This window comes from Apis dorsata, unplaced genomic scaffold (assembly GCF_000469605.1).
Source record: "Apis dorsata unplaced genomic scaffold, Apis dorsata 1.3 scaffold_163, whole genome shotgun sequence".
Taxonomy (NCBI): domain Eukaryota; kingdom Metazoa; phylum Arthropoda; class Insecta; order Hymenoptera; family Apidae; genus Apis; species Apis dorsata.
Genome location: NW_006263452.1, coordinates 1,170,861 through 1,183,787, shown reverse-complemented (window position 1 = coordinate 1,183,787; position 12,927 = coordinate 1,170,861). Strand labels below are relative to the sequence as shown.

The window sequence follows — 12,927 nt, the reverse complement described above, 5'->3', positions numbered from 1 at the left end:
TATTTTGTGTATATATATATATATATATATATATATATATATATATATATATGTATGTATATGTATGTATGTATATATGTTTATATTACTATTTTTATATAAACGCTATATTATAAGCACTCCATCATAAGTTTATAAGTGTGAATATATTTTGGTGTTGCTTATGCACTGTGTTCGTTGTTCACTGCTTGCAGAGTCAGTATAAACTAGCATTAGCAGATGGAGAGGTGGAAAAACTCAAAGCTAAGGTAATAGCATAAGATATAAAATTTTATTTAAAATGTTATTTATTGTATATATTTATTTGTTGATGCAATATGCTTGTATATCATATACTTACAGTTATGAATTTATGTGCAGCTTAATGTATGTATGTCAAATTTGTTATTATTTTATATAGTTTTTATGTTTCTAATACATAAATAATATTATAAATATTATAAATAACATCTATAAATAATATTAAAAAATATAAAATGATTTATTGAAAAACATTAAACTAATATGTTTTATTTACGTAATACTTATATATATACTATTAATATATTTATATATATTATTTATAATAAAATTTTTTGTTTATAGCTTGTAGACTTAGAAAATAGTGGAGCTGGAAGCGAAGAATATGCAGCAAAATTGCGCGAATCTGGTTTACGACTTCATGAATCTGAAAGAGCTTTAGGCACTGCTAAACAAGATTTAGTAACGGCACGAGAAATGCTCTCTCAAGCAACAGCACAAAACGCTGCTTTACAACAAAAATATGCTCGAGCCAGAAGAGCAGCTCGCGAATTACGCACAGATATCGCTGCTAGAGATGAATTTTATCAACAATTATTACAGGAAAAAGATACAGAATATAATGCTCTTGTTAAAAGTTTAAAAGATAGGGTATGTTATCATTAAGAAAATAAGAAAATTAGAATAATTTATATATAATAAAAAAATTAATTATAAATAATTATAGGTAATTACATTGGAAGTAGAACTAACAGAAACACAACGGAGATTTGGATTACCAGTAAGATTGCCTTATGATGGAACTACGGCTAGAATTGTTACACCACAGTTGTCGCGCCGACAATTACCTCCCCCTCCTTCATCAACTAGTTGTCAACTTTCAGATACAGAAACAGATCTTAGTAGTCCGGATGATGGTGATAAAACAGCAACAGTTGAAAGAAAATTACCGCTTCCATTGCCAGTCAAGGAAGAATTAGATCGAGCAGTACCTGCACATCGACTACTTGACAATTCAGCTGGAAAAAGTAAAGCTGAACTTGCTAGTAGAGGAGGACTCGCAAATCGACAACTCCCTAAACGATCTGGCGGTCTTAGTAATAGTAGTTCTGTATGTAATATAATCATTAGTATATGTAGAAAAATTATATATTTATTTAATGATATTAATGAATTATATATTTTTTTAATGATTTAATATTTCAGGATTATGGTTTGGATGAATCAGGTGACAATACTGATGAGGATTCATCTTCTAAATTACTTTCACAGGACACAAGTAGCAGATCACCAAACGATTTAACATCAAAACAATCAAATTTGAGTTCCTATTCTAGTAGTTCTTCAATTAGTTCATTGAAAAGTAAACATATGGAACCTACGCATCCGACAACAATTCGACAACATAGTACTATTAGTTCACAAGTTAGAGCTATGACAGAACAAAGTTGGCCACAATCTCAAAAAAGTATTTCTTTTTTTTTTTCTTTTTTTGGATTTTTGTTATTTTTTGGATATAATTTATATGTAACTTTAAATATAAAGTTATTATCTATTCTTCATAGATTTAACTGGACCACCAGCATCATTTGCAGAGCAGTTAAAACAAGTTTTAGCAGAAAGAGAAAGACGGCTTGGTGGAAATGACATATCTTCATCGAGAGAAAGTTCTGGAGACTTTAGTGATTTAAATAATCCACATTCTAGTGATCCAACTTTAGTTACTCATCATTTAGTAGAAGAAATACGACAAGCTGTAAATGAAGCCAATCAAAGAGGTAAAATTTTATAATATATCTAATATGTTTTTAATTTATTCAAAATAATTTTTTATAGTGAATTTTTTATTTATATAGTAAAAAAAGCCACTATTCCTTCATCAAATTTAATTGGTAGCAGTACACCTTGGCATCATCCAGGTAGTTCACCATCTAGTCTTTCTTCTGGTGGATCAGTGAGCCCACCTGCTGTTGATCCTAGTCCATCTAAAACAGGTACTTTAAATATTTATGATACAATGCAAACAATAATTCACAATCTATTTTTTTTCTTTATATATATATATATTATTCATTATATATTTTTCATTATATTTTTCATTATATTTTTCATTATATTTTCATCTTTCCTATATGCACATAAATATTATTAATTTAGATACGAGTGAAGTTTGGTTGCCTCCTCATCCAAGTGAATTTGGTTTAGGTGACAAAAAGTCTCACTTTTGGCAGAATGCACCAGTTACTGATTGGTCCAAAGAACAAGTAAGTTATATATATATATATTTAAAATTACTAAAAAAAATATTTTTATCAAAATTCCATAGATATTATTTTGTTTATATTTATTACTTGAAAAATTTTATTAGGTTTGTCAATGGTTATCAGGAATTGGTTTGGAACGTTATGCATCACGCTTTCTGGAAACTGGAATTAATGGTGGAAACCTTTTAAGACTTGAATCTCGTGATCTCAAAGCTTTTGGTATTTGTGGAGAAGAAAAATCACATTTGAAACGTAAATTGAAAGAACTTAGAGCACAGGCAGACCGGGAACGCAAAGAAAGAAAAGAAATAGAACGAATGCGACGAAAAGCAGAAAAAGCAGCACGAAAAAAATAGTTCGTGCGTATATTAATGTACTTATGTCCTTTATAAAATGCAATAACTTTGCACAAAAAATTGATAACATATTCAAATTTTGTGTATGATATTCCAGTGATGTTCATAATTTTCACTTCTTCCTTTATTTAATTATCTAGTAAATGTAAACACCCAGTCACAATTTACTAAATGTTTCCAATTCGGATTTGTTCTATCCGAAATTTTTAAATTTGATTATTTATATTTATAAGTTTTTGAACTTCAAATTTTTGCATTTATTTATAATATACATATTGCTTTACATTCATGTTGTTCTTATAGTATTTGTTAGTTATTATTTATAAAATAACAATAAATACAATTCGAAGAAGAGAACATGTATGAATGTAAAAGCATACTTACTATTTCAATGTATGCATGTGATACGTATGTATAAAATTCAAGCCATTTAGATAAATTGTAATAAAACTTCAATTATCGCTAACATTTTTTTTACAATTGTAAGTATACTTTTATAGAGATATAAGTTTTATGTTATTAGAATGTATCATTTCTGTATTTATTTTTACTATTAACTATGTAACAATTTTTCATAATGAATAATATAAATATTAGTAAAATACAATCCTAGTGCATAACAATTGTCAAGAAAAGTGATTGTTCTTTGCTATGTACATCATGAAATATCAACGAATTTGTAATTATCAATACAGTATTTAATATTGTATCAAATCAGTTTATAGATTAATTGGATTATAAAATAATTTTATTTGTTTATATTTTTTTTGTCTAAATTTGTCAGTTTATATTTCATGTAATTAGCAAATTATCGCTTTTTTAAATCAAAATCAAATAAAGTATTAATGAATTTCTATTATATGATTATGATACGATTATATGATATGATATGATTATGATTATGTATTAAAATTTTTCTCTTTTAATTGTTTAACAGTGTTTGTAAAATTACTATATTAATATGTGAATTAAGCATTAGAAATCCGCACAAAGTCCATTTTGTTGTATTGATAATTTTTAATTTATGTGATGAATTCTTTTTGTATACTTCAGACATTCCATGCGATAGTTTTTAATTTTATCTTTATATATATATATAAATAAAAGAATATCACAAGCTCTTATACTTTGGGCGATATCTCTATGTATGCGTGAATGTTGTATGAATATCTTGCGTATTAAGTAATACATGTTAATATTAAACCAATGTCCTAACAAAAGTTCATTCTAAATATTTGTTCACATGATTATGGGACTTGCTTGGGTACAACATAGACAAACGTACTGCATTGTACGTATTCTTATTTATAATAATATTAAGTTTTATACAGTGTTAAGTACTTTGTTCTATCTTTATACTGTTCTTAATGAACAATATATTTTTTTTTTTTAAAGAACAATTTCTTTTATATAAAATAATTGAACAAAGTATTTATCATTGATACATATATTGTACATATTATACAATGAATGATTACTATTACTGTAATCTATAAAAAATGATTATGATGTAAGGCGTGTAAGAGGCATAACTATAGTGTCATAATATCTTTATAGAAGATAATTTTTAATTTCCTATTTTAAACGTTTATCAAAAGTCCTCCATTTTTTAATAATATTATGTATCACAATATTTCGAAAGTAGTTATTGTTATTTTTGTTATTATGTACAACGAACTGTGGGAACTGATCAAAAGTGTCAACATAATATAACATTCTTGCTTCTCAGGGTAATCATTAATATGTTTTTGAAATATATGCGTGTTCAATAAATTTAAAATTTTTAAGAATTTGAACGTCCTGCAATTCGTTTCTAAATAATTATTGTGATTTCGTAGGAGCAAATGTTTGATAAAAACCGACTGATTTACAATAAGTTTTTATAGTTGATTTTCAAGCAATGGCTTGAGTATGATATGATATGCCATTTATTCAAAAATAATTTTAGAACCAAAACTTGTACTTCTTTATGGAGTTGCATAATATTTAAATGTTTTCATACATTTTCAATGATTTTAAAGTATTGCTCACAAGAGAAAAATTATAGTTCCATAGATAAAGACACAGAATGCAGAATCAGTTGCATAAATGGCAGCTTTTTAATAATATCTATAAAAAGTATTGTCAACAAATACTCTTAAACGTTTTAATTAAAAATAATTCATACTATATATTCGTAGTTTGTTTTTTTTACCTGATAAATAAAATATTGAAAATAAAATATTTGACGTTAATATACATATATTATATGTATATATATTTAGATAAATTTTATTGATTATAGATATTAAAAATTTTTATATATGAAATGAATCATAAATATAACAATAGAATTTTATCTTTTGTTGTATTTTTTATCATATATACACATTCACATAAAGTAATATATCGCAAAATGTTTGATCGATAGTCGTTAGTATTTCGATAGTACGTTTAATTGAAAAAGACGTTGATCAAGAAAATGCCAGCTATAATTATTAAAGATTATTCTTGGCGTCAAACTTCAGAATTTGTTATATTAAATGTACCTTTAAAAGGATATCCAAAGAAAGTTGATTTATTTGTGATAGATAATTATATAAAGGTATAAATTCCAATTTCTAACAAAAATATATTATATCAATTAAATATAAAGAAATAAATATCATACAATGTTTGATTTAATAACAGATCAGTTTTCCACCATTTATATTAGAATTATTTCTTTTTGCTAATATTGTTGAAAAAGAAAGCAAATGCATTTTAACGGAAAATGAAGCAATACTTACCTTGCGTAAAACGAATATTAATTTGCAATGGCCTACTTTGGAAATTCAAGATATTAATAATGATTTTAAACGACAGTACCGTATTCAAGTTTTAGAACATGCTCAAAAGCACGCTGAAGAAAGAACAAAATTTAAAAATGGTATGTAAAATTTGATATATAAATATAAATATAATGATTTTTTCTAATAGTTTATAATTTAATTCAGAAAAGCGTCAATATTTACAAAAAGAAGCGGTAAAAGAACAAATTAATATTAATACAGACACATTGAATAGAATAGAAACAATACGAGATACACATCGGAAAGAAGCAATGCAGGAATTTGAAGATTGGAGATCGAAAGCTGAATTACCATTTCTTTCTAATATTGACGGGAAAGCACAAGAAAATAGAAAAGCTTATAAGTACTAAAATTAATAAATATCACAATTTTTTTATATATTTTAACTTCGATAAGTAATTTTCTAATTTTATTTTTTCAAGACCACCGTTAAAATGGTTTAAAAATAAAGATAATACATTAAAATCTCAATCAATTACCGAGAAAGAAATATTTAATAATACAACCATTATAAAAGAATTTGAAACTAATATAAAGAATGATGAACAGATTTCAGAAATTCAATTAATAAATAAGAATCAAGAAAGTAATACTGAAACAGAAATAATAATAAAGGAAGAAGATAATAAAAATAACACTAGTTGCTCTGAAGAATCTGAATCAGATTATGAAACTTCATCTCATTGTTCAGTACAAGAAATGAACAAAAATGATATAAAAAAATTTTATAATAAAAAACAAAAAAGACCAGGATTGGAAACTGTAAAAGCTGCGATAAGAGGTAACATTTTAAAAAGAAATAATATATTTGAAGAACCTTCAAAATCGGTACCGTTACCAAGAAAAATGGGTATAATCAATATCACATTTTCGGAACGAAAGTTTCCAACACCAGCTAGGGAAAGTTCTCATGTCGAAGAACAAGAAGTATTATTTTTATTTATTATTGATTATTGATTATTAAAATAAAAAAATTCTATTAATATTGATTTTATTATAGTGGTTGCAGAAACAGGCAGAAGCGAGGCGTAAAATTGGTTTTGATGCAAAAGATCTTCGACCAGAAGAACGAGATCCCCAATGGTTAAAGGATAAAGGAGAGTATGTTTAATGCTTTGATAAAATTTCATATAAATTATTATGAATTATATAACTAATAAATTATTTATGATTATTTTTTTAGTGAATTTTTCAAAGTTGGAAATTATTTAGCTGCTATAAGTGCTTATACGTATGGAATTAAGATTAGTGATAAAATGGCATCTCTCTATGTAAATAGATCAGCAGCACAATATGCATTAGGCAATTATCGTAGATGTATAGAAGATTGTTCTAAAGTAAGTCATGAAAATTGTAATTTATTCAACTTATATGTATAAATAAGAATTATATATGTATAAATAAGAATATTTTAATCTTCATTTTATTTTTCAGGCATTAGAATTAATGGAACCAAAATGTGAAAGCAATCAAGAATCAAGGGCCAGATGTCACGCTCGACGAGGTGCAGCATTTTGTAAATTATCAGCTCCTCAGCATGGTATTCCTGAACTAGAAGCTGCTTTGAAATTAACACCGGATAATGAAAGTATAAAACGTGACGTATTGGTCGCAAAACAATATTTCGATATAAAAGACTAATTATAAGAAGTAAGTAAAATTAGATTATTTGACTAACTAAAAAAGTTGATGAGACGTTTTTTGTAAGTTTTTGAACAAAACATAAAACAAAATATTGTAGAAATAAAATGTTTAAAAATAAGAAATTATATTAAAAATAAGAATTAAAAAATATTTATTAATATATTATAAAAAAACATAGAATGTTTATTATTATTAAAAATATCACAGTCAAAAATCTTATAAAGAAATTTAATCGAGGAACTCATAATTCTATATTAATATTAATTAATTGTATTATTTAATTCTATTTAATGTAATAAACATTATTTTGCTATATTTAAACTTCTTTAGCAAAAAACTAAATAACTATTTATAATATTAATAATAACAAAAATTTTTCATCATTACTTTAAGAAAAATTTCAGAAAGAATTAATCAAATTTTATAATTTTTTTGTTGATACATCCACATTTTGTATGTTCTAAAGCATGTATCACTTCGTGATGCCTATCACGTTGTCGATCAATCATGTGTTTCACCATAAAAACAAGACTAACATTTCTAGTTTCAACAGGTGCACAAATTTGTTTATAATCCGAACAACATCCGGCTCCATCACAACGTTTTAGAACAGTAGAAGCAGGATAAAAAACTTCGTCAGAATTAGGACCAACAGTAAGAAGTTCTGCAACTGGTACAGCTCTTGGTTGAGGCATGGAACATCGAAATTCATGTACTAATTGCACATGACTCAAAAATCCATTATCCCTGAAAATTAAATTGATTACTTCAATGAATCTGTCAAAGTTATGTGATAATATATATATATATATATATATATATATGTATATATATGTATATAATATAATTTACCTATGATATTTGCCGATCGAAGCAAAAGTGAAATGAATAGAAAATAACAATAGAATATATTTTTTCATTTCTTTTCAATATTAAACAATTATTAAGTTATTATATTAAATGTAAATGTACGTTTGCTTAGATCTCATTCACAATTGTCTGGGACTAAGAACTGCGACTATTCTTCTGCGATCTGAATTCTTTCTTCCTCTCTATATATATGTTACTTTCATCCTCGGCCCGATGCCCTCTGCATCCCCCTCTTTTTCTGATTTCTCATCTTCTTTCTTCGTTGATCCACTTTTCATCTTATTGTTTTGTCTCATTCTATGGTGTTTCATATTGTCTCTCTCTTATTTCTTGGTAAGCTCGAGGAGGATTTGAAGCAAAGCATTCCAAGAACATCACGAAGATAATTATAATTACTAGTGGGTCCTGCCTCCTGTTCGAACTAAACCATGTTACGTCGCGTGACTAGTTCTCCTTTCCTCGTCAATTGGTTCTTCTTTCTTTCATTTTCTCCTTTCATCGTATTTCTTCTTTCTTTTTGCACTTTGAATCTGAAATTTCGATCAGTCATCAACCGATTTTTCATTTTCTTTTTTGAACATCAATTGTATGGTACTGTTCTTCATGCATCGATTTTTTTATCGAATTTTTTTATTTATGAATAATTCTGATAAAAATTGTCAGTAATTTTATTTTTATTTTGTATTAATTTATTTTATTTAAAATTCTATAGACTATTCATAATATATTGTATAACAAATTTTTTTTTAATTTATAAATTTGTAAAGGGATCAAAAGAATTACATAGAATGTTTAATGTAATATCGTGGTATGAAATATTTCAACTTTCCCTGATTTGGAGTATTCTATGATGTAATAGATTGCAATGAGTCATTATAGACAATTATCTACAGAGTATCTAATTATAAAATTTATTTTTAATATTCTTTTCTTTTTTTCAGAATGATAAATAAAAAAAAAAGTTTATATGACTTTTTTTTAAACATATAATATATTCGATTGTGACAAATATTATGAAAGGTGAGAGTAAGCATCGGTTGCCTAAATCGAAACTCATGTTACACGAATATCCGTTAACAGTTATTCATGGAACTGACTTAATAGTATACAAAGAATTACGAATCCATGAATTGCAAATTAAATTTTATGTCTAGATAATATATTTCATATAATTAATAATTTTAAAACTGATTATTATAGATCATCAATACTGGAGAAGATTATATTTTGTTGTATCTAATCAAAGTTTTCTAATTAATCATTTTAATCTTATATTAAAAATTATCAAATTATGTGACTTTTGACACGTATCATTCATTTAATATCTCATTCTTATTTAGCTATCAATTAATCTCATTAATATATTTATATTATATATAAGATAAAATATTATGATAAAATAATTCAAATAATTAAATAGTATGTTTTATTTATAATATTATTAATAAATTTCTTTTGGAAATAAATGGAATTTCAAATAAACATAATCAAAGTGCAGTTATGAAGGACATTCCTATTACATCAATTGAATTGGTAATTATTTAAGGTAATCGTCACATATATTTCTATTATTAATCATATGTTTTGTACATATAAATTATAGTATCATAATAAATACGTTCATATATTTCAAGAAAATTTTTTTTAAATCAAAAAATTGATAAATAAAATATTTGAAGAAATATAATTAAAAAAAGATTTAAAAAAATAAATAAAAAACAAAATAAAATATATGGCAAATTTGAAATAGAAATTTTTTTTAGTTAATGATTCCCGATTAATATATAAATTTTTGATAATATAAATATTCTATAGTTATTATACTGTTATAATCTATAATATTAATATTTAAAAATTAAAAATTTCAATTTCAAATTTTCTTCATAAAAATTTTTGAAATTATAATAATGCAAATTATTTTAATTTCTTTTTATTCTATTTCTTATTATTAAAACTCATTTCTGTTATTAACATGTTTCAGATATGAACTTGTTGTAGTAATTAATTGTTAGAAAGTCAAAATTTCTCTAAAAAAAATCTCAAAAATTCTTCATATGTAAAAATCAAGAGCAATCGAATTGAATTCGATTATATTTCGATTATAATTCGATATATATTTTTTAATAATGATATTTATTAATGTTTATTAATAAAGTTTCTTATTAGATGGATAAGAATATAATTGCCTAATTTTATAAGAACTAATGATTTCTTAAAATCATATTAGAAATCATACACATATAATACATAAAGAAAGAAAAACATAAGAAAACTTAACTTATCTGGAAAAGTATGAGAATTCATTATTTTATAATTTTAATTATCATAATTATATTTCTACGAATTAAATATATTTAAATAAAACTGATACAATAAATATAAAACGAAATCAAAAATAATTAATATAAAATAAATAAATAATAAATATATACTTAATGTTAAAAGTAAGTCTGTTTTATTTTATTAGAAACTGAATATAAAATATATTTTTTTACATATAAAATATTTTTTGAATATAAAATATATTTTCTTTAAATAAAAAATAAAAATCAATATAAATATATAAATGTATAAATGTATTGAAAAAGAAAAGTATGTTCAAAAAATTAAAATATTTATATATATTATATATATATATTACAAATACGAAAAAATTAAAAAAAAAAACAAATATTTATTCAATTAAATCCACATTATAAATAGTTCAATAATTCAAAATATATTTTAAAGAAATCATTACGAAAAATTGATTTCATTTCAATTTTTTTTTTTACATTAAGTATTTTTTGTGAAAAAATTTTGAATCATCAAGTTCATATTTCTTAAAATTTCAGAATCGCAGCTTACAATTGATTTTAATATATATACAAATTATAAATATATAAATATAAATTTTTATGTGAAGCAATAAATTATTTAATACAATATTAAGTTCCTAAAATATTTATTGAATTTAAATTCTCAATGAATCATATCAATGAGTCAATTGTACTTTCCAGAGAAAAAGAAATCACATCCAGGTAAAAATATCCAGAATTTTTAATAATATTAACTTTAAGTTTAATGTTATAAAAAATAAAAATAATTTATGTGATAAAAATATTTAATGTGATAAAAAATATAAATATTTATAATAAAATTATAAATATATTTAATTTTAATTTATAATTTCAATAAATAACAATGAAATTTTATTTCCATATTTTATACGATCTTATTTATATCATTGATTCATTGAATTACATATAATACGTTTACTTAATATCGATAAAAATATTAAATATATATTGAAAGTTTCGTATATATAAGTGATAGATTATTCTAATAACGTATCAGCAGAAGAAAAGTCGAAGTTCGACTTTGATATAAGCATTTACATCTTCTTATCAAAAAGTTAGTCGATTGTATTGGAAAACATGTTGAAGATCGTGACGAATTACAAGAATTTATTGTGTAAATTTACATTTGAAAAATATATAAAATGGAACAATATTTATAGAATGAAACTCTATTTATTACATATTAAATTATAATGTATATGTAATATGTAATATAATTTCAAGATTAAGTTTTGAGATAAAATTAAGAATGAAATCCATGATGCATAAGGTAGAAACCATGATGATTTCTATTCATCAGGATATTTCAAGTGATTAAGGAATCGCATGAGTAAATGTTACCACAAAATCAAGATTAGGATATTGGATTTACGTGCGCATGAATCTCTATCGATGTGTATCATATACCTTGCGTAGACTATGTATGCAAGTTCTTCCATAAGTATAAATACACTTCTGGCAACAGGAAAGTCTCAGTTGAACGTCTCTTGATACGACTACGTGTCAGTGATTCATATAATTTGACTAAAAGAACATATTTCAAATATGTTCATCAAGTATCGCGCCATAGAATTTAAATTTATGAACGTATTCCTAGTGAGTTAAATTTTCAGTTTAAACGAGTTGTGAATAAAACTAACTATAGTGATATAAATTAAATAAAAATTATAGAACAAATTAATAGAAACGAGGCATGAAAAATAAATTTTCTTCACTAAAGTTAATGATATTCATTTTGTTGATCTTGGACAGTATGGTCCAATCAGCGGTAACAAATAGCGATAATCATCATAGAATAATCGGAAGAATTACTTTATCAGATGCAGTAAAAGCATCCAAAACATTTGTTTGTAAAAAACCACAATTTCGGGCGTATAGTTTAAAAGATTTGATGCAAAATATTCATCAGAATCCTGGAGAAAGTCCTATTCAACCTGTTTACATAGTTCTAAAGAGATGTGACGGACATTCTGGATGTTGTGCGAGTCCATTAATGAGCTGTTCACCTGTAGAATCGGCGATCTATTACGAAGAGATTGAAATCGAAGTTTGGAGTTTGGAAACTAATAATAACAGAAGACAATGGATTAGAGTGGAACAACATGATAAGTGCTCCTGTGAAATTACCACGATCAATGATCGATATCAATTTGAACATTTACAGCCTAATGTAACTTTAATTTGATATTAATTGATCAGAGCAGCTAAAGCAAAACATTAAAAACTGAATGTTTTTTGCATAACAAATTATAAATGTAATTGACAGTATTGATTTATAAGAAACATAAGACTGCTAATGAATTAAAATAATTAAAAATATTGCTATTTCTTTTGGTTTTGCTTAATTTTTTAAATATACTGGTTTAATTTGATATAAATATGT

At 24.3% G+C, this 12,927-nt stretch overlaps 4 protein-coding genes across 5 annotated transcripts in view; 3 read left to right on the top strand and 1 right to left on the bottom strand.

The window, feature by feature from the left end:
* The window catches only part of LOC102680891, a 12,852-nt gene extending 9,932 nt beyond the window's left edge, over positions 1 to 2,920 (top strand). Inside the window, exons 12-19 of one of the 2 annotated variants that reach the window (XM_006613875.2) lie at positions 195 to 248; positions 586 to 891; positions 968 to 1,351; positions 1,447 to 1,708; positions 1,806 to 2,018; positions 2,097 to 2,234; positions 2,398 to 2,504; positions 2,609 to 2,920. In XM_006613875.2, the coding sequence (XP_006613938.1) occupies positions 195 to 248; positions 586 to 891; positions 968 to 1,351; positions 1,447 to 1,708; positions 1,806 to 2,018; positions 2,097 to 2,234; positions 2,398 to 2,504; positions 2,609 to 2,860 (1,716 nt within the window). In that variant the 3' untranslated portion in view covers positions 2,861 to 2,920. The remainder of the gene's footprint in view (positions 1 to 194; positions 249 to 585; positions 892 to 967; positions 1,352 to 1,446; positions 1,709 to 1,805; positions 2,019 to 2,096; positions 2,235 to 2,397; positions 2,505 to 2,608) is intronic. The other variant, XM_006613876.2, reaches the window with a different exon arrangement.
* A 2,337-nt stretch (positions 2,921 to 5,257) lies between these two features.
* On the top strand, positions 5,258 to 7,453 carry LOC102680614 (dynein assembly factor 4, axonemal-like). The gene is made up of 7 exons (XM_006613873.2): positions 5,258 to 5,444; positions 5,531 to 5,768; positions 5,836 to 6,034; positions 6,114 to 6,618; positions 6,692 to 6,792; positions 6,875 to 7,028; positions 7,126 to 7,453. Exons 1-7 carry the CDS (start codon positions 5,322 to 5,324, stop codon positions 7,330 to 7,332), a joined length of 1,527 nt encoding a protein of 508 aa, XP_006613936.1. The 5' UTR covers positions 5,258 to 5,321; the 3' UTR covers positions 7,333 to 7,453.
* LOC102680749 (vascular endothelial growth factor A-A-like) lies at positions 6,866 to 8,825 on the bottom strand. Its single transcript, XM_006613874.2, has 2 exons — positions 8,188 to 8,825; positions 6,866 to 8,082 (listed from the first exon to the last, which is right to left on the bottom strand). Exons 1-2 carry the CDS (start codon positions 8,253 to 8,255, stop codon positions 7,746 to 7,748), a joined length of 405 nt encoding a protein of 134 aa, XP_006613937.1. The 5' UTR covers positions 8,256 to 8,825; the 3' UTR covers positions 6,866 to 7,745.
* A 2,356-nt stretch (positions 8,826 to 11,181) lies between these two features.
* Positions 11,182 to 12,906, top strand: LOC102680380. Its single transcript, XM_006613872.2, has 2 exons — positions 11,182 to 11,225; positions 11,500 to 12,906. The coding sequence occupies exon 2, from the start codon at positions 12,238 to 12,240 to the stop codon at positions 12,727 to 12,729; it is 492 nt and encodes a 163-aa protein (XP_006613935.1). The 5' UTR covers positions 11,182 to 11,225; positions 11,500 to 12,237; the 3' UTR covers positions 12,730 to 12,906.
* The last annotated feature ends 21 nt before the right edge of the window (positions 12,907 to 12,927 follow it).

Coding starts and splice junctions, on each gene's coding strand:
- LOC102680614 (XM_006613873.2), top strand. CDS start 5,322: ATGCCAGCTATAATTATTAAAGATTATTCTTGGCGTCAAACTTCAGAA. Junction 5,445..5,530: donor TGATAGATAATTATATAAAG/GTATAAATTCCA, acceptor ATTTAATAACAG/ATCAGTTTTCCACCATTTAT. Junction 7,029..7,125: donor GTATAGAAGATTGTTCTAAA/GTAAGTCATGAA, acceptor TTTATTTTTCAG/GCATTAGAATTAATGGAACC.
- LOC102680749 (XM_006613874.2), bottom strand. CDS start 8,255: ATGAAAAAATATATTCTATTGTTATTTTCTATTCATTTCACTTTTGCT. Junction 8,083..8,187: donor TCGATCGGCAAATATCATAG/GTAAATTATATT, acceptor TTTAATTTTCAG/GGATAATGGATTTTTGAGTC.
- LOC102680380 (XM_006613872.2), top strand. CDS start 12,238: ATGAAAAATAAATTTTCTTCACTAAAGTTAATGATATTCATTTTGTTG.